Source organism: Artemia sp. Qi Xiang Cuo, chromosome 15 (genome assembly GCF_049724085.1).
Source record: "Artemia sp. Qi Xiang Cuo chromosome 15, ASM4972408v1, whole genome shotgun sequence".
NCBI lineage: Eukaryota > Metazoa > Arthropoda > Branchiopoda > Anostraca > Artemiidae > Artemia > Artemia sp. Qi Xiang Cuo.
The window spans coordinates 45,856,313-45,876,053 of record NC_142808.1 but is presented as its reverse complement, the minus strand read 5'-3'; the positions used below and the strand labels follow the sequence as shown (position 1 = coordinate 45,876,053).

At 34.8% G+C, this 19,741-nt stretch overlaps 1 protein-coding gene across 1 annotated transcript in view; it reads left to right on the top strand.

Annotated features, from left to right (window-relative positions):
- Nucleotides 1-19,741, top strand: part of LOC148943735 (chitinase-3-like protein 2) — a 66,549-nt gene that overhangs the window by 20,048 nt on the left and 26,760 nt on the right. The window contains exons 5-6 of the mRNA XM_089101659.1: nucleotides 9,160-9,287; nucleotides 16,120-16,243. Coding sequence (XP_088957785.1) covers nucleotides 9,160-9,287; nucleotides 16,120-16,243 — 252 coding nt within the window. The remainder of the gene's footprint in view (nucleotides 1-9,159; nucleotides 9,288-16,119; nucleotides 16,244-19,741) is intronic.

The window sequence follows — 19,741 nt, the reverse complement described above, 5'->3', positions numbered from 1 at the left end:
ATCCATACTCAATAAAACAATGCGTGCTTTCAGGAACGTTTGTTTTTCGATGAGCAAAAAGCAGTTTTTACTCGGCCGACTTCGCCTGAGAAAGCCATAATGAAGACAGGGTTTTATAAATCACCTACTGACTAGCAGAAACTAGAAGGCTTCTGTTACAAAATAAAGCTGTTTAAGCGCTCATTTAAAAGCTTATATTTATACTTTACCGCTTTTTATAAGTGATAGCACATTCCCACAAAATGCACTTTCGGTTGTTTCCCCAACTTTTTTAAATGAAACAAGTGCTTTTCCAATGAAATAACCAAAAAAAGATGATTTCAAAACTTAGGCAAGAGCAAAAATTATTGGAGCAAGGACGTCCCTTCCCCTCAATTACTGCCGTTAAAACTAGAACACAGGCTTTATCACAGAGTGAAGTTTGAAGTTTCAATTCAAAACTGTTGATCAATCAAGCTTAATTTTTGGTAGATGTTTAGTTGAAAAGTTTTTAATTTTAGTTAATTTGTTTTCGCAATAACCTTCTACTTTTAATATGACTAGTTGATTTATGAAATTTACTAAGAGGGTCTGGATGGGGAGTATATGTGAGGACATCTTAAAAGCATCCAGGAGAAGGGTATTGGACCATAATTATTGCAATGTTACAGTTTTATGCTTCCAAACTCTTCCACTTGAGAAGTCAACAAAAAACAAGCCACTTAAGAAGTCAACAAGAAGTCAACAAAAGATTCAACAAAAATTGTTTGTAATGTTTATCAACAACAAAATTTGAATTTCAACAGCTAAAATTGAATATTGGAGACTATTTTGGAATTCCATGGTCCTTATTGAATTTCTAATTTGTTGAGAAACAAAAATGTTGAATTCCAATACCCGAATTGAATTTTCAGTTTGTTGACAAAACAACATGCTGGATTTTAAGATCCTTATTGGATTTCCATCTTGTTTACTGGATTTCCCGTTCTTTTATTGGATTTCCATCACTAGCGTTGTCCAATTTCCTAGGTCTACAGTCTAATATCTAGTTCTCAGGATTCAATTTCCCTTTCTTCTTTCTGAAGCATCAATAAATACAAAAAAATAATCTCATTTATTTTACAAGAACAGAAAATTACAACAAAAAATTTCTCCCAGATAATATGACACCTCGTAACGGCTGCATTTTTTCATGGTGGAAAACAGTAAATCAATGGTGTAGTAGCAGGCCGACATAAGACACTTGATTAAGAAATATATTCCAATCAGGAAAACAGTGACACACGGACCTGAAGTGAAGATGAAATCAAATCGAGGCACAAATAAAAGAAAGACCCCCCCCCCTCTTTTTTCTAACTCCAGAGGTGAACGGTTTCAAGAATAATGCCAAGAATCCGGTCATTTATGAATACATTTGACTTTCTCATCAGATCTCATAAAATCTCTTGTTCGCCGCCTCATAGAATCTGTGTTTTATAAAATTAAAACCTTGCAAAATAAATCTTCTGCTTAAATGAAGTACAACGAAATTGTTTTCGGCCTCACAACTCTGCTCAATCCCAATTTCTAAGGCTTTAAAGATATGCAAATATATTTCCTAAATTTTGAAGAAAAAAAAAACATTGAGATGGCTTAAAATTCTGCTCAGCTAACCGGAACAGCATTTTTGGAACTGGACCTTGAGAAAAAAGAACTGATAACAGAAAATTAAGGTAAAATATTGTTTTGTCAAAAATTCAATAAGCATAGACCTGTTATGCAAGCAAATTTAAACACCCTCTAGAGGGAGAAGGAGCGGTGGTAGGTACTTCAAAATACCTTTCCGAGACATACTTTGATACTTATGTACTATCTGGAACACATGCGCTATATTATATAGGGAAGATGCGGGTTTCTTTCGAAACGGGTTTCTTTCAATAGAGAAATGGATTGTTAGCATGGTTTGTTTTAGGGTTTACAATATTTAAAGTATTGTTTTACGGGGTTTAGGGGGGAAAAGGTACCTAGGTTTGGTTAGGTTTTTAATATATGCTATGCTTTACCCCACCACCCCCCAACCTCCCCTAATGTGCAAATATGTAGCCGAAATTTGTTTCTAAACTATTATATTATTATCCTTTTTTCTTTTACTTCATTAGCATCAACCAAACTTCATTTTTCGCGTGTGTTCCAGATAGTAAATAAGTACCAATACTTTAGCCTGTAAGCTCTTCCCTGAAAGATTCATTTTCCTAGCCTAACCCCTTTCCTAGATAGCCAAAAGTAGCTAAAGTAGAATTGGTTCTGTTCTATTAGCTGTAAGCCACACAAGATAGATGATAAATGAAACTAGTCAAACAGGTTCTCTCAACGGAGAAAATGGATTGCGAACAGTGGTTTCTAACTGCGTTTACAATATTTAAACTTTGGTTTTTTAGGTTTGGGGGGGGAAAGGTACCCAGGTTAGGTTACGTATTTAATATATGCTATGTTTTACCCCCACCCCCCTAATATGCAAATATATAGCCGAAATTTGTTTCTAAACTATTACATTTTTATCCTATTTTGTTTTATTTCATTAGCATTAACCGAACACTTCTTGCATGGTTTAGAGCTAATAGAACAGTACCGTAGAATTTTACCAAACTTTTTTTTATTAAAATATGTGCTATATTAAAACTTTTGGGAAACATAAGACACAAGTTATCAATATTAATAAACTAAACTGAATACTTACCATCACAATCAGAATGTTTTCTCTCCCTAATTTGAATGCCCCTTATGCAAATTCGTCGCTTCGTCGTTTGAAGGTCTTAACATTAAATCTACTTCTGTATTATACGTTTGTAGGTAGTTGAAGGAGATGATTTTTTTGTTTGTCAAATTGATCTTAAGTCATTACATTCGAAAACAAAATAAGAGACAAATTAGGTCTTGGGAAGAGGTTTAATTGCCCTCGAATCTTTACAGTCTTTTAAAAAGGACACGAGAGGAAAAAATCAACAAACAGAAACGCGTCCGTTATCAGTCTTCCAGGAAAAACATACAATTCCACATTTGTGCTTATAAGAGATCATAACCCCCACAATAACATTTTTTAATACGCTGAATCTGAAGGTCTGATTTACATTAATATTTATTGACTTTCTTGGGAGTGTTTCTCCCTTTTTCGAAAATCAGGCTCCCTGTTTTCAAAATCTTTTTTCTTCTGAGGCTTGGAGCCTTTGGTGGGTAGATATTAAACGTAATGAAATTTATGTATTTGCAATTTGCATAAAAACCAAATTCTTATCAATTGTTATCAAAATTCCATTTTTGAGTTTCGGTTACAATTGAGTTGAGTTTCTCCTTAATTACAGTTTAACACTATGAACTGTTTGATAAAACTTATTGGGCTAACGTTCTAATTTTTTAATTGATCCTGTAGCAAACCGGAGTTTTTTAAACACGATTCATGCTTTTAAAGTGTAGTATTTCTGAGTCCATTTGAAATGTGCACCATTTTAGAAAATTCTCTTTTTGTGGGAAGCTTTTGGTTCCTTTACGTGCACGTAAAGGAATCAAATACCCTTACAGACGTCTTCTTTTCTTCGATATATTTGCTTACCTGGTTATTCGGCGTAAGCAGCAAATTTATGGCAAATGCAGGGAAGAATTTTTTTTGAAACGCTTTTTGGGTCTCATTACAAAAATAACGTTCATCGCAAAAACATATTTTGTTCCCACAAAAGGATTTTCGTTCTGAATTAGAAAGAATTCAGAAAGCAACATATTTTCACCGTTAGTACTGATAAGGTTAGGGTAGCATCTTAAAAAATTTTCTACCTACAGAAACTCACAAAAAATATATTTGAAAAAAGCGATTGTCAAATTTAAAAGATAATTTTTGTACATAAATTTCTGCGTGTTCATTTTGCAGACAAGAAAGCTGAACTTATTTAAAAGTAAAAATATATTTCTTTATTTTTATAATTACCTTTATACTCAAAATTCAATTAGCATTCCCCTTTTTCTGCTGTAATTCAAATATTTGAATTGAGCTTATACTGAACATATTACTTTCAATGATCCTATAGTCAAACTTAAAATAATATTCAAGAAACTTCAAACTATTGTTGAAGTTCAAACCGTGATGATTGATATAGCCTTTTTACGCTGAAAATTAATTTTTTTTTTTTCACTGAAAAATACATAAATCTTAATAATTTCAATAATTTAATAATTTCAATAATTTGTTGGAATTCAATAAGCAAGTCACAATTCCAACACAGTTTTTTTGTGGCTTGTTTGAATTAAATAAGCAAGTCACAATTCCAACAGAAAAATTTGATGTTTTTTTACTTGTTAGAATTCGAGCAGAATATTTTTTTGGAAGTCAATTTTTTTTTTACAGTGCAGCTTATCCACTTGAGACACGACACCCAAAGTGCCGTTTTTAGTGCCATTTGAACTTGATGATGGTGGAATTTTTATGAATGACGTCGATATGTGCAATATCTTTTATATGAGCTATAAAAGCTCTACCAACGATGTTCTGGTAGCCTGCTGGTGCCACCCTTTGAGAAATAGCACAAAAAATGCCATTTTAGTGCCATATGGCACATGGAGCTGGCAGAATTTATTAGAAGCACTTAGATATGAGAAATAGATTTTTAATGAGCCATTAAGAATATCTTTATTAGCCCGCTAGACCTGCTAAACAAAAAAAAAAAAAAAAAAAAAAAAAAAAAAAAAAAAAAAAAAAAAAACGGGAGACGGAGCAGTGCTACCGATACAAAAACGTGTTTCCTTGTTGTTCAGGGAGGGGGACTGTAACTTCCCTGTACAAGGTTTTGACCATGTTGATTCCAATGGTACACTTTTCATTTTGATATGACGCCATTTTCAAGGGGTGTGAGGCTTTTTTTCGAAATCAACATAAATTCTTTTCGCAATAAACTTTTACTTTTAAGACGAACCGAAATAATAGTTAACGTTCCTGAGTCAGTGTCAGATGGGAATTTTTTGTGTGTATTTTTTTTTAAACTGACACTTTTGAAAACTGAAAAAACGCGTTTTTTCACTTTTGGTTGCTATGGGCTGTGATTCGCTCTTTACTAGGCCGGGACATGATTTAGAAAAATGAGCCTAGAAAATGACTGAAAAAACCAACAGCGGATACCGATATTCCCGATACAATACATGCGATACCAATACGCACGATACCGATATGCGCGATATTGATACGTCCGATACCACATACAGCCCTTCTCCAGGGACTATGGAGGGCCATATCATCATCAAAGCCATATATATTGGACCTTTGAACTATGTTAAACAAAATGGCTATCTCAAAAATTTTATAGGAATAGTTGGGGGGATGGGCCTGTAGGGAGGGTCATCTCCATTTTTGTCCCTTAAAAATGACACTTACAAATTTAATTCACTTTAGAATGAGCTATTACTCACCTCTCTATGATGCTCTGGCCACCCCCTAGTCCTTCTAGAAGAAAAAAAAGGGAGACAGATCAGTGCTACCCATGCTAAAAAGCCAGTTTCCTTGGTGTTCAAGGTGGGGGACTGTGATTATTCTACAAAAGGTTTTCAACAATGTTGATTCCAATGGTGCACTTTTTATTTAGATTTGACGCCATTTTAAAGGGGTTTCAGGCTCTTTTCTGAAATCACCGTAACTTTCTTTTCGCAATAAACTTTTACTTCTAAGATTAACCGAAACAATAGTTATCATTCCTGATTTAGTGTTAAATGGCAAATTTTTTTCACTAGACAGTTTTTTTAAAAACACGTTTTTCAACTTTTGATTACTATGGGCTGTGGTTCGTTCTTTACTAGGTTGCATCTGCCACTGCAACAATGATGAGCCCTATCCCGATCTTCTAGAACTCTTGGTTTGACACAATCACCGATGGGTAATCTTAGGCCATTGAAACATACTCCTTCTCCTACCCTATCCTCCCCATTCACAAAGATATACCACCCTTTCTTAGTCATAAATAATTTTATTATGAAGCAAATCACTTCAGTTAAATAAAGCATTAAAATAAACGCCAGAAACATTTCTCTGCGATAACAAGGGAAGTGTCACCTTACAGCAGCCTTGTGGACAATACCCGCAATTTTTCACGGAAAAATCTAGCCAGACAATTTGATCCCCGCTGAAAATTTCTTCTGTATCTTTCCACCGTAACATTCTCTCCGTGTGTAAAATAATACACAGAAAGAGGAAGAAATACAAATAAAATGAATTATGTTGAAGAATTCAGGGTAATTCAACCGAAAAATTTTCTACCCACTGAAAATTTCTCCGGGCCATCTCCTCCTCCCCCCCCCCCCCGAAAAATGTTCGTATGTTTCCCAATAGCAAATACTATCTGTAGGTAATGGAGAAATAACAGAACTTAAAAAAGGCACTTAAACTTTTACAATGGGGTTCTCTGATTTTTGTTTGTAGTTAGGAAGGGAGGGTGATACCTCAAAGGGTGCATTTTAATGCAAAAACATCCCAGCTCTCGTTGAGCCTATGTATAAGTACAGAATTAGTTCTAACGGAGAGACAAGGGGAGCGTGAAGGTAGAAATTAATGTATAATCCCCAAGGCCGTAGCCAGGACTTTTTTTTTGGGAGAAGGGGCTTTAAAAAACGTATGAAAATTATGAAATTAATATTTATTCCCTCTTGATTTCCGGGAATATTTCTGGTTTACGCTATTATTATGAAAGTAAAGAGTAACATTAAACCCCAAAATGAACAGAATTTATTCCATATAGGAGGGGGATTTCCTCTTCTTCTTCCCCACCTCAACGTCATGTTTGCAGAAAATTCGAAGGGGGCTCATTACATCAGAAATTGAGAGTTCCAGTCGTAAGTCGAAAGTGATTGGAACCTAACCAGCCGTGGGGAGTGTGTGTATTTTCAGGGGGGAGGGGTAAACACCTAGACCTGTTTTTCCCCATGGCCCTTCATATTGTTCGGGTAGTCATAAAAACTTGGAAGAGAGATCATTTAATTTAAATTTTAAAGCTCTAGTAATTTCTTTAAGGGTTGAAAATTATTGGATGGCAATTAGCCTACTCTCCTGTCTTTTTTGTCCATGTAGTCCTATTTGCCGGTAACGAATCAAAATTCCCAGATAATCATTTTTCTCAGAATAGTCAAAAGGTCAAAAAAATATGCCTCCAGGGATGATATGACCCACACAGCCTTAAAAGCAAGGGCCTCAAACTATACAGATTGCCTATTTTCTGAGAGATGAGTTTCATGGTTTTAAAAGGCTGGTCATATTTATTCTTATATCTTCTCTGTCTGACTGGCCAAAAACTTTCAGAGATCGCTCCCTGGGTCAAGGAGACAACATATTTTTTTTGGGAAGATTAGGATATTACAGTACTTTAATTGGGCCGAAAATTGTTTGTCTCTGATTAGTTTTAAACTTACAACCCTAGATTCATTGCCCATGACTGTAAAATGTAAAATAAAATATTGGGAAAAGTTCCCCGCTCCCCAAAGTCGGGGCTCCAAAGAGGACAAAGGAAATTTAAGGAAACAAATGCTTAGAAAATGTTTATAGAGAAACCTAGCACCCGAACTGGGCCCAATTTTCCCATTAATAAGTTTAAAAGCTACTGAACATGTTGGATAATCAAAACAGATCTAAGAAGACAAAATATTTTGAATAAAACTGACTTGTATCGATTTACGATAACCCAAAGTATACCAAAACTACTTTCCTCCAATCGTTTTGAATCTTTTGATGTATGTAGACATTACCAAAACAACGTCACTGACCATCATATTGATTATAATAATAAAGAAAATACTGAAGATCATAAACTGATAATAAGTTCTAAAAAAAAAATTTTTTGTATCGATTTGCGACGCGAAAAAAAAAATTTTCTGCATGTCGGCTTGAAATTGAGGTGCAGTCAAAGTTAAATAAACCTCAATAAAGACATGTATTTTGGAAAAAAATTGGTTATGTTGATTCATGACACTCAAAATTTTAAATATGCTTGAAACTCTAGGTAAACGGAAGATAAAAGTTTTCTTTTAATATAATTCTGGATTCGAATGAAGATATGATAAACGTTATCTGTATGATGGAGGTCATAGTTGCTCGCAGACAAAATAAAATTGGATAGATTTCCAATACCTATGATTAGGAATTCTCCTCAACATCTATCTCCAACTCTGCAGTAGAAACATTGTTAAAGATTATATCTAAAAACTTAGTTTGATCGAATTTTCAACTGGATATTCAAACTTTGAACGAAATTAAAATTAAAATGCAACATTTGAGTTCTTAAGCAGAAAAGCTAAAAGAAAAAGGAAAAGTACTCCTAAAATTAACTCCCAGTGGAGCTATGTCAACGAACCGAAGTTGTTCTTAAAAAGGTTTAAAAAAAATATCGAAAAAGAGAAGCAAAAATTCAAAAGTATTTTTTAAAGGTAAAGTGGCAGAATCAAAGTAACGTAATAAGTCAAACTTAACACAAGTAAAATTCCCTGAAGTATTGAATAATCTGAATTTTTTTTTTAGACGTCTCGAAATTCTTTTATATGTCAATATATTTTATGCAGTTAATCTCGAACATGCAATAAATTTTCATTAATATATTCGTTATTTCAAACAAATTACATTCAAATCAAAAGAAAGCCTTAATACCTAAAATTACAAGAAACACTTTTTTACCACAAACAAGTTTTGTGCAGACAACCTAAAAATACTGATGGCTCACATTTGAATATGTATTTGATTTTCAAAATAATATAAAACTAGTAAATCAAGCTTTAATGACATACGTTTAGCTTAGTCTATCCCATTCCGTTTCTTTTATAATGTCGTCAAAATTCACCATATGGCTAATAAATGAAAATGTCTAAGCTCATTTAGTTTGAACCCACACTAAAATCAATCTGAAAGTTTCAACCCCCAGAATTTGACGGAAGATTTATCAGACCTTGTTGACTTTTAGTTTCCACATCTGGAATCATCTATCCGTGATTTAGCTTACCATTTCAGATACAATTTTGTTTTCTATCGCAGGGAGTTGAAAACTGCTTTCTATGTCGTGTAGCCCGATGTGCCCAAATTTCATTTTACAAAATTTCTCCAGAAAAATGGCGGCAAATGCGGCACATTTGCCAAATTCTAATCAGCAACACCCGAATTATTTATCAGTCATTAAATATTAGCATTTTTAGGAAAATTTCATTTCTCTCCTAAGAGAGTTGAAAGCTGCTTTTGCACCAGAAGGACTTGTGCTTACTGCTGCCGTATCTGCAGGAGAACAAACCGTTGATGAAGCTTACGAAATCCCGATTGTTTCAGAGTGAGTAATAGCCTTATTTCAAAACCAAGGTATATTTGGAACAGATACAAGGGGAATTTTGTACCCTTTAAAATGACCCTTATAGAATAAACTACTCGTGCTACTGAGAGTGCAGTAGAATTCACCAAAGCTAAAAAAGAAAAAACAAAAACAAAAACAAGCATAATACTTATTTTTCACACTGTGGATGCCAATTAAAGGTATAAGTCTCTTTGGATCTATAGAGATAAATTGAAAGTAAGTGCATTCTATTTTTTCCCTATTATGTTTGTATGTGGAGATTAAACCAGGGAAAAGGTTCCTAATATAATTGTTATTTGTGCTTCTGTCTAATGTAAAAAAAAAGTAAATATGGAGACCAGAATTTAATCAAACCAGTATTTTCTTTGTTTTCAGATACAAAGTTTTTCTCAGATAAAAACTCCTAAAATGAAGAGGGGAAAATATTCAGTAAAATTACTACTACTACTAACAATTTGCCACAGCACCAAGCCACCCGAGGCCAACACAGCTACGCACGCTCCTCCTCCATCCCAATCTGTTCAAAGCCTCCCGTTTTACACACGCCCACGAAGTTCTGATTTACTTTAAATCTTTCTTTTTGACGTCCTCCCACCCCAGACGAGGACGACCTGCTTTCCGTTTAGCCCTAGACGGTTGGCCAAAAAGAACAATCTTCGGCAATCTGTTATCCTTCATCCGCACAACGTGCCCTAGCCCCCTCAACCTGTCTTTCATTATAGCCCTAAAGAGCGGTATTGAACCACATTTTTCGTATAGCCTATTGTTTGAAGTACGGTTAGTCAGCCGGGTACCCAGTACAATCCTTAAGTAATTTCTCTGGAAAAAATCTAGCAAATCTTCATCCGCTTTCCTGAGTGCCCATGCTTCAGAGCTATTTAACCACTGTCATCACTGTAGCTTCTAATATTCTAATCTTGGTTTGCAGACTTTTCTTCCTATTCTTCCAAACTTTCTTTGTGTTGACAACTTTTTTGTTTTAGTACACATAAAAAGAAAATGTAAAATGCATTTCCTAAAAAATTAGCTAAGACCTTATCCGTTGCGAAAAATAGTTGAAGGGAAAATAGGACTATTAATCCCTTCGTAATTTGAAAACTATGGCAAGTTTCATAGGCCCACTTTCGCAAGACAATGAGGACTGATATCCACACAACGAGCCCACTGAAAAAAAAGAGATAAATTTCTTTATAGCATGTTCTAATATTAAGTCTTCCTTCAGGTATCCTATTTTTGTAGTCTTTACCGTTCAGTGTAAGGGCATGTGACCCTTTTAGTGAACAAACCAGGAACTATTTTGCAACGAAGGAAAAATACCAATGAAAGACAGGTGGATGAGCAAAGAAACCATAAGGGTTTTTACAATAAAACGGAACCTTTGAATTTTTTCCCAGAAGCGATTATCTATACATATATTATAAATGTAAAACTTCACAGTTTAAACTACAAAGTTCAAACTTCAAGTTGTTTTTTTTTTGTTCTTTTTATCTAAAATTTCATAGAGATGTCCTTAGGCTTGTCATTTTTCAAGGAAATTCTGTGTTTTTTTTATCACTTGACAGTTAACCGACAGACTGACATGATCTATTTGACTGATTAAAGAAACTAGATATGCAATTTGTCTCAGCTCACATAGCAATAAATGTAATCTTAAATAACTAAGTAAATAACTGTGCGTTTTTGTAATCACGTGGCACTAACTAAAATAGACTTCATATTAAGCCGGGAAGTATGTTGAACACAGAGTAAATCTTCCCAGTTGATAGTCATATTATTAATGTGAGTATTTATTGAAAACCACACTGACTTTTCATGGTGCCCAAATAACAGTCCAAAAAGGGATAATGTTTTTATTAGACATTGAAAACAATCGCAAATTCTTTGGATATTTCGGTCACATATACAATGCCTGTCATCAGCAAATAAACTGTTCATATGTTGATGACGATCACTGTGTGTGTGATCAAAATATCTTGAGATTTTGTGATTATTTTCAATGTTGAATAAAAGCATTATCCCTATTTGGACTGTAATTTGTGCTTTGTTTTTAATATTGTTTATTATTTGCATAATATCTTAAATATTTTGCATACGGTGTTATGAATGTCTTTCTATTATGTATGCTATCCTGATTCCAAATATTACAAAACCTAAGTTTCAATATGGCGTCCCTTTCTTATGATTAAATAAAAAATTATCTCCAGAAAATAAGTTTTTCAAACAAAAAGTAAAGAACTCCATTAAATCAAAAATGAACAAAAATATAATCAAGTAATCTACCAAGCATACAACTACGACAAATCAATCTTAATAAATAAATGAAACCCAAAACAAACCGAAATTAAAATAAATAAGAGTCAAACTCCATAAATTACAACCTTCGCCCTGGGGGCTATGGGGGGTTCGTCATCCTCAAAGACATAATTTGTGGACCTTTCACCTACGTTGAACAAATCAACTATACAATCAAAATTTTGATTGAATATGTTCGGGGAAATTTTGGACATGAGAGGGGGGATTAGTTGCCCTCGAATCAGTTTTGACTATTAAAAAGGGCACTAGCCCTTTCAATTTCTAATCAAATGAGCCCTTTTTAAAATTTCTACAACAACGCTATCTATAAAAATCTTTTATGCCCCCATGGCATAACTTACAACCCTTATTCTGAGGGCTGTGGTGCGGGGTCATCCACAAAGACCTAATTTCAAGAACTTTCAGCTACGTTGAACAAAATGGCTATCTAAAAATTTCGATTCGATGCGTTTCTAAAATGGCGGGCGCAAGACGGGGGCTAGAAGCCCTTCAATCACTTTTAACTATTAAAAACGGTATCAGCCCTTTCAATTTCCAATCGAATGAGCCCTTTTTGAAATTTCTACAACAACGGTTTCTAAAAAAACAAACTTATATGCCCCCAGGGCTTAACTTACAACCCTTGGTCTGAGGGGCGTGGGGGTTTGTCATCTTCAAAGACATAATTTCCAGAACTTTCAACTACGTTGAACAAAACTTCTGTCTCACAATTTTGATTGGATGTGTTTGAGGAAATGGTGGGCGTGAGGGAGGGGTTAGTTGCCCTCCAATCACTTTCAACTATTAAAAAGGGCACTAACCTTTTCAATTTCCAATCGAATGAGCCTTTTTGAACTTTCTACAACAACACTTTCTATAAAAACCCTATATGCCCCCAGGGGATAACTTGCAACCCTTGCACTGAGTGCTGAAGGAGGGGGGGGTAGTCATTCTCAAAAGACATAATTTACAAAACTTTCAACTACACTGAACAAAATAGCTATCTCGAAATTTTGATTGGATGTGTTTGGGGAAATGGTGCCTCTTGAGAGGGGGTTAGTTGCTCTCCAATCAGTTTCGACTATTAAAAAGGGCACTAACCCTTTCAATTTCCTATCGAATGAGGCCTTTTTTAAGTTTCTTCAACAACACTATCTATAAAAACCTTATATCCCCCAGGACATAACTTACAACACTTACCCTGAGGGCTGTGCAAGGGGGGGGGAGGGGTTCGTCATTTCAAAAGACCTAATTTCCAGGACTTTCAACTACGTTGAACAAAATGGCTATCTCAAAATTTTGATTGGACGTGTTTGAGGAAATAGTGGGCGCAAGAGGGGGGTTAGTTGCCCTCAAATCACTTTCGACTATCAAAAAGAGCGCTAGCCCTTTCAATTTCCAATAAAATGACCCCTTTTTGAAGTTTCTACGACAACACTTTTTATAAAAACCTTAAATGCCTCCAGGGCATAACTTAAAACCCTTGCCCGAAGGGGTTGGGGGGTTTGTCATCCTCAAAGCCATAATTTCCAGAGATTCCAATTACGTTTAACAAAATGGTCATCTAAAAATTTTGATTGGATGTGTCATTTCCAATCAAAAGAGCCCTTTTCGGGGTTTTTACGACAATGCTTTCTTTGAAAACCTTAAATATCCCCTGGGCATAACTTACAACCCTTGCCCTGAGGGCTTTGGGTAGGGGATACCCTTCTCAAAGACATAATTTCCAGATCTTTCAAATACTTTGAACAAAACCGCTATCTCAAATTTTGATTGGATGTGTTTGGGGAAATGGTTGGCATGGAAGGGGTGTTAATGGTCTTCCAATCACTTTCGGCTATTAAAAAGGGCAAACCCTTCTATTTTCCAATTGAATGTACCCTATTCGAAGTGCTGCGGACAAGCTACTTACGATCTAGAAAAGGATGGTAGTTTCTCTGTCTTTGAATATTTGACTCTTTAACTCTCCTATAATGCCCATCACTCTTCGTACGCAGGAAACCTGCTCAAAAAGCCTGACAGTGAGTGAAAATTCTTTTTTTGTTTGGATTACTTATGTTGATGAAGCATCAAAAGAGCATTAATGCATAGTTCTGCGGTTTGAATCTAAGTCTAGTTTACTTTGCGGATGACTTTTTATTCCTTGCCGTACCATTGTTCTCCACGCAGAGAATTTTAGTTAAGCTAAATGATGAACAACAGAAAATCAGTCTTTTTGAAAAATTCGACTGACGTATCTATTAGACTTGGAGATATTACGGTTAAGTCGGTGTCATTGTTAACTTATTTGGAATTCCGTAAAACTATTAACCAGTCTTGTAACTCATATAACTATATTCATTCTAAAGGTAAGTATCACGTCACACTGTTCAAAAAAAAATCGACAATTTTGTAGGTCTATTGTACGAGAGGTCTTCTTTTGTGCGTCTGTAGTATTTTTAAGTACTTTCTCTGTATTTTGAATGTTGTATGTTCAGTACTGTGTAATGTATATTCACACTAAAAAAAAAATATATCCAAAAGTTTCTCTGCCGCCACAGCACCATCATATACTGAGTCAAGATAAATCACCTTACTGACCTGGTCACATAAGGCAAATGCTAGACAATCGGTTTCTAGATAGTTAGCCAATCAATGTTAGCTAAAAATCATTTTCGAAGGGTAGATTCATTGCGTGTAACTCCAAGGTGGACCTCATACGACATGGAATGATGACTTCCAGACTTATAACCTCCCCCAGCCACTTCGTCCAGCACCAGATCCACCAGCTTATCGTTACCATATTCATCAAATTTTCTAAAGAAAAGAAGCCCAAATACAGCCGGAGAGGCGAGACGGGACTGGAGTAAACAACAATTTCAGAAAGGCTGAGGCACCATTTTGATTTTGCTTCCAAATGCATCAAAGTACCATCATACTTTATGAGCTAAATTGAAAATTGTAAGGATTTCTATCCAAAATTTTAGAAAAAGATATTTTGAAATCTCTTGCTGAAATTTTTACATCAAAAAATAAATTTTTAAAAAGCCCTCAAATGTTAAATAAGGAAATATTTCCAAGGTTCAAAATCCCAATTATCATATTTAATCCAGAATTATTACCTGATATTAAATATTAACGTTCTGCCCCAATAATTTATCTTGAAATTAATATAAACCATTTTTGCTGATATATGCTTCTCTTACCAGGCATCCTGCCAAAAGATCTTTGAAAATTTTTCACACAGGTTTGAGGCTCTTCCTCAAGAGAGCTATTTCACATTGGTGGTGGTTTGAAACCCCTCCCGCTAAAATAAACAAATTGTCCCCCTTTGGTTCCAAACTCCATCCCAAAATGTATTCCAGTTTCTGCAGGCATATTTGGCCAAAACTTTTAAGCCATCTCATTCTAAATTCCTTAATTCAAATGGTGCTACCCCGTTAGAGTTTGGAATTTATACATAATACTGTTGATTATTGCCTATTTTAATACAATTTTCTAATACGACAACCAGAAATTCTTCCTAATAAGCTGTGAAATTGCCGGAAATCTCACAAGCCAACACATTCTGCAAAAAGATAGGTAGATAGCTTCTCTCAATACGTCTGGACACAAAATTATTAAATTGAAATTCGAATGCTTGTATTTAAAAACGATTTGGTTCTTGTGTCTTATAGCCACCACACTCAAGTTCTGTCGAGAAGTGAATTTTGGTTAATGCGAATAAAATAAAACAAAATATTATGACAATATAATACTTTATCAACAGAATTGGGAAAAGTACAACAAAGAATTATGGAAGGGGGGCCACCCAGACTGCATTATATTAAATACGTAACCTAAGCTAACTTAACCAAAATACTAACTAAATACTTAATTAAAATATAGCTACGATGTAGTTTCCCACTGAGCCAAAGCTAACATTGTCTGGTATAAAGACCATGAAAACCGGTTATTGACTCATGTTCGCGATACAAGATCTAGAGCGTGATGGATATAAGACAGAAGTACCAATGATTTAAGCAAATTATTTGAAACAGTAGCAAGCAGTTTCCCTATGATTTCTCTTCAGCGAGACCGAAAAAATACAAGGGGGCTAAATAGTTGTGACTGTAAAACCCATGTCCCTTGCAGAAAGAACAAGATTGTATCCTAGAAGCACTCAAAATTAGATTTTACATTCTTCTTTTCTGTGAAAGTCAAATGTAACACATTTATGTCCATGCCTCCCAAGATTCAGAGTCAGGTAAGGATTAATTTATGTTTTTTGGTGCTATAGTCTCCTATAGACACCTTTTTTTAAGTACTCAAAACACTATTTTTAAAGTACTCAAAATAAAATTTCGTCTTCTTTGATTTAAGTTGAAGGTTCATTTGCTGCATTAGACCCTCATGCCCTCTACCCAAACAATTAGTCAGGTCAGACAGAGACTGCCAGCCAGTTATTTTAAGAATAATTTAGAATATTCTTTTAAAGTTGTTTTACTACAGAAACGCTCATAATAAGAACATTTAATTCAGATCATTGGGTTTTTTTTAGGCTTTTAGATATGATAAACCTAATGACATATGACTATCATGGAGCGTGGGAGACGATAACAGGCCATAATGCACCTATGTATGCTCATCCATTGGACGATGGCAATGTAACCAACTTCAATGTGGTAAGGTTTCTAGATTTTTTTAAACGCTTTAAATGAACATATTTCTAGCTTAAAGAAAGCTAGCATTAGATATATACTAGATACCCTGTTTTCAGTATTTAAGATGCCCTGATTGCTTTAGTATTTAAAAAATTAGATACCTTGTTTTCAGAGAGTCGTCTAGAACCACACACAAGCTCGTTACTGCCTCATAGATCTATCATCTGAGTAGATATTAGATAGTATAGAAAAAACTTGGCTGTACGTGAACAGGTCAAAAACCACCAGACATTTAAAAAGAACATTGGTTATTAGCCAGGTAATGGAGAAGCATACCTAAGTAACCGGTGTTGCCTGCTTTAACCTTTGCTGGTAGCACGGAAGAAAAATATGACTAGCTCGCCAAAACACGCGCTGTCTGTGGTCTGTTATAATTCAATGTGACTATGAACAGTAAATAAGACTTTCACTAAAGTGTGATGATAAATGGATTACAAGAGTTACAAAGGATAAATAGTGTTGAATAGTGATTGTTTGAGTATTTTGTGTTAACTGTGTCATTTGTCTGATCGTCGGTTCAGATGCTTAGATTAAAAAAAAACAAAAAAAAACGCAAAATACTAAGCCACTGAATGGAACCTGCTGAGATGCACTGAGTCTATTTGTTAAATATAGCTGTTCTTCTAAGAATATATTAACCCTTGTACCAGTTACTACATGAGTAACTCTTAACTTACCTTAACTTACAATTCAGTCTGTGCCGTCAAAGGCTTTGAATGCATCAAAGAAGAGCCAACAGTTATCTCGAGAGTTAGCTGCAACTACGACGGTCTGCCACTCAGGTTGTATTTAGGTATTATGTCTGCGCTGGTCAGTCTGACAGTTGCGTTGTAGTAGGTTCAGAGACATTAATCTTTGACGGGTGCCATAGAAGGACAGTATTTGGAAGCCATTGGTCCTTAATTTGTAGAACAGGTGATAGACACAATCATTTTTGCACTCCCTTCGGCTAGTCACAAGCAGCTGTCTCGTATTGATTGATTAATGTAGATTGAAAATATCTTGAGATACAATTGATAGAAATACGTTGAGAGTCTCTGGATTGAGAACACAAAATGCATGGGTGTGTTGTCATGGTTGAAAGACTGATTTATATATTTCCACTGGTCCTTCCATTTCCACCAAGCCTTTCCCTACAGGTATTGAAAGACCATTGTATAGTTTTCTTGATTGACTGTCTGTCCTCATGGGGCAAGTTCATGATGCACGGTACCTGTAGAATTGAAAAAAAAGTCTTTGGTCATAGGGAATTTGGCTTTCCCCACATCTTCACTGAGAACAGTGAGTCTTTGCTTCTGGGGTTTACTAAAAATCCATGATTTGTTCTCAGTTACAATAATTAAACAATTAAACAGTTCTTGACATTTTAAATCAGCATCGTTTCTTCTCGCCTGACAACATACTGTTTGAACGAGCTTCATATATGCTCACGATATATTTTAATTCTTGGCTGAAATTGATTGAACCACATAGAATTTTCAACGAACGTCTTTAGCAATCTTCTTAACTGGGTTTCCACTGTCGCCGGAGCACATTAAACCTTTTACTTTCGCATATTTCTGATCGTCTTTTTTTATGCAGAAGGCCAGCCAGAGTAATGGTAATTCTTGATTCACTTGTGGCTATTCTTTGAATCTATTAAACAAGATAAAAGCTTTTAGCCAGGTCAGACATTTATGTTCATTAGATATTTTTACGACTTTATAAGTCTCCAGTCTTAAAAAACTTAATACTTAATCACCACTTAAAAACCTACATTTAAGTCTCCAGTTTAAAAAAAAATGTAACACAAATTTTGTGGTCCAATTGCTCATACATTTTGTGTAATTAATAAGCCACGAAGATATAGACACATGCCTACACTCAACAGGCTGCTGCACTGTACTGAAATGGCGATATGTTAGTGTTTGTTTCAGTAACATCAAGGATATACGAAGGCATTGCTTCCATGTTAACCAACAATCTTTTACTCTTAAGCAATGTGCCACCAGTCTTAGACCTTCCCAATCAAATATCGTGTAGCTTCTCAATGCTTTTAAATCATTCCTCTTTTGTTTAGAATTTTCGCTGTATGGCATGTCGGCCCTAGTTGGCCCATAATTTCATATATGTGGCAAATAATGGCAGAGAGGGGTACTTAAGCCCAATGTCTCAACACTCAACAGGCTGCTGCACTGTACTGAAATGGCGATATGTTAGTGTTTGTTTCAGTAACATCAAGGATATACGAAGGCATTGCTTCCATGTTAACCAACAATTCTATCTTTTACTCCTAAGCAATGTGCCACCAGTCTTAGACCTTCCCAATCAAATATCGTGTAGCTTCTCAATGCTTTTAAATCATTCCTCTTTTGTTTAGAATTTTCGCTGTATGGCATGTCGGCCCTAGTTGGCCCATAATTTCATATATGTGGCAAATAATGGCAGAGAGGGGTACTTAAGCCCAATGTCTTTTGCTACTCAAGAAAGGCACTAAATATTGAAATTGCTCTTTCAAACGAATGATATCCCGATATTTTACGACCAATGGTTCGGTACATTAGGAAATAAGAAAGCTTCATTTGAAATGGTCCAGTATTTTTTTTTTCTCTCTCTCTCTCTCTCTCTCTCTCTCTCTCTCTCATATATATATATATATATATATATATATATATATATATATATATATATATATATATATATATATATATATATATATATATATATATATATATATATATATATATATATATATATATATTATGTTTTAGAGGTAATTACTTGGCAAGAAAAAAAAATGTCATCCTAATCCAGCAATTAAGACGAATGTGCACTTGAACGAGGTTTTGACCTTACTCATCTATCCAACTACCTAGGACAAAACAGTATAACCGAACCGTCAACCAAATAGAAATGTCCAAATCCATGCAAAGTCGTCATCAATAAATGTAAGTCGTTTTAAATTTACAAGCAAAAGTACCTTAAATCTTGAGAAATATTTCCAAGTAGAACCTGTCATTAGGGCTCATCAGAAGAAATACCACCTGCCTTAACGGGTTTCGAGGCTTTACTTTCTTTACCCGGCACAGTGGAGCCTCTACCATAAGATCTATATGGTATCCCTATGTCAGGTAAAACTAGTGCAATACTTGCATACTAGTAAAGCTATTAAAAATTACATACAAAATGAGTTTCATTGTTTCCTTAATAAAATCCCAGAGGTCACTGAGCAAAGACCATTCTGGAAAAAATGAAGACTGGTCCAGCTGAGAGTTATAAAAAAAAGTCTTTTATTGGTATCCTGAACCAATTACAGATTTAAAGTTCTTCAAGCTTCTTTGAAAACAGTCTACAAATTCAAAATTCCAAAAAAGAAAAGCGAAAGAGAAATTATATTAAAATATCATTAAGTATTTCTTTATAATTTTTGTATATTTACCTAAAAGTTCATGATACATAAAACTAAATTTTTTGAATTGC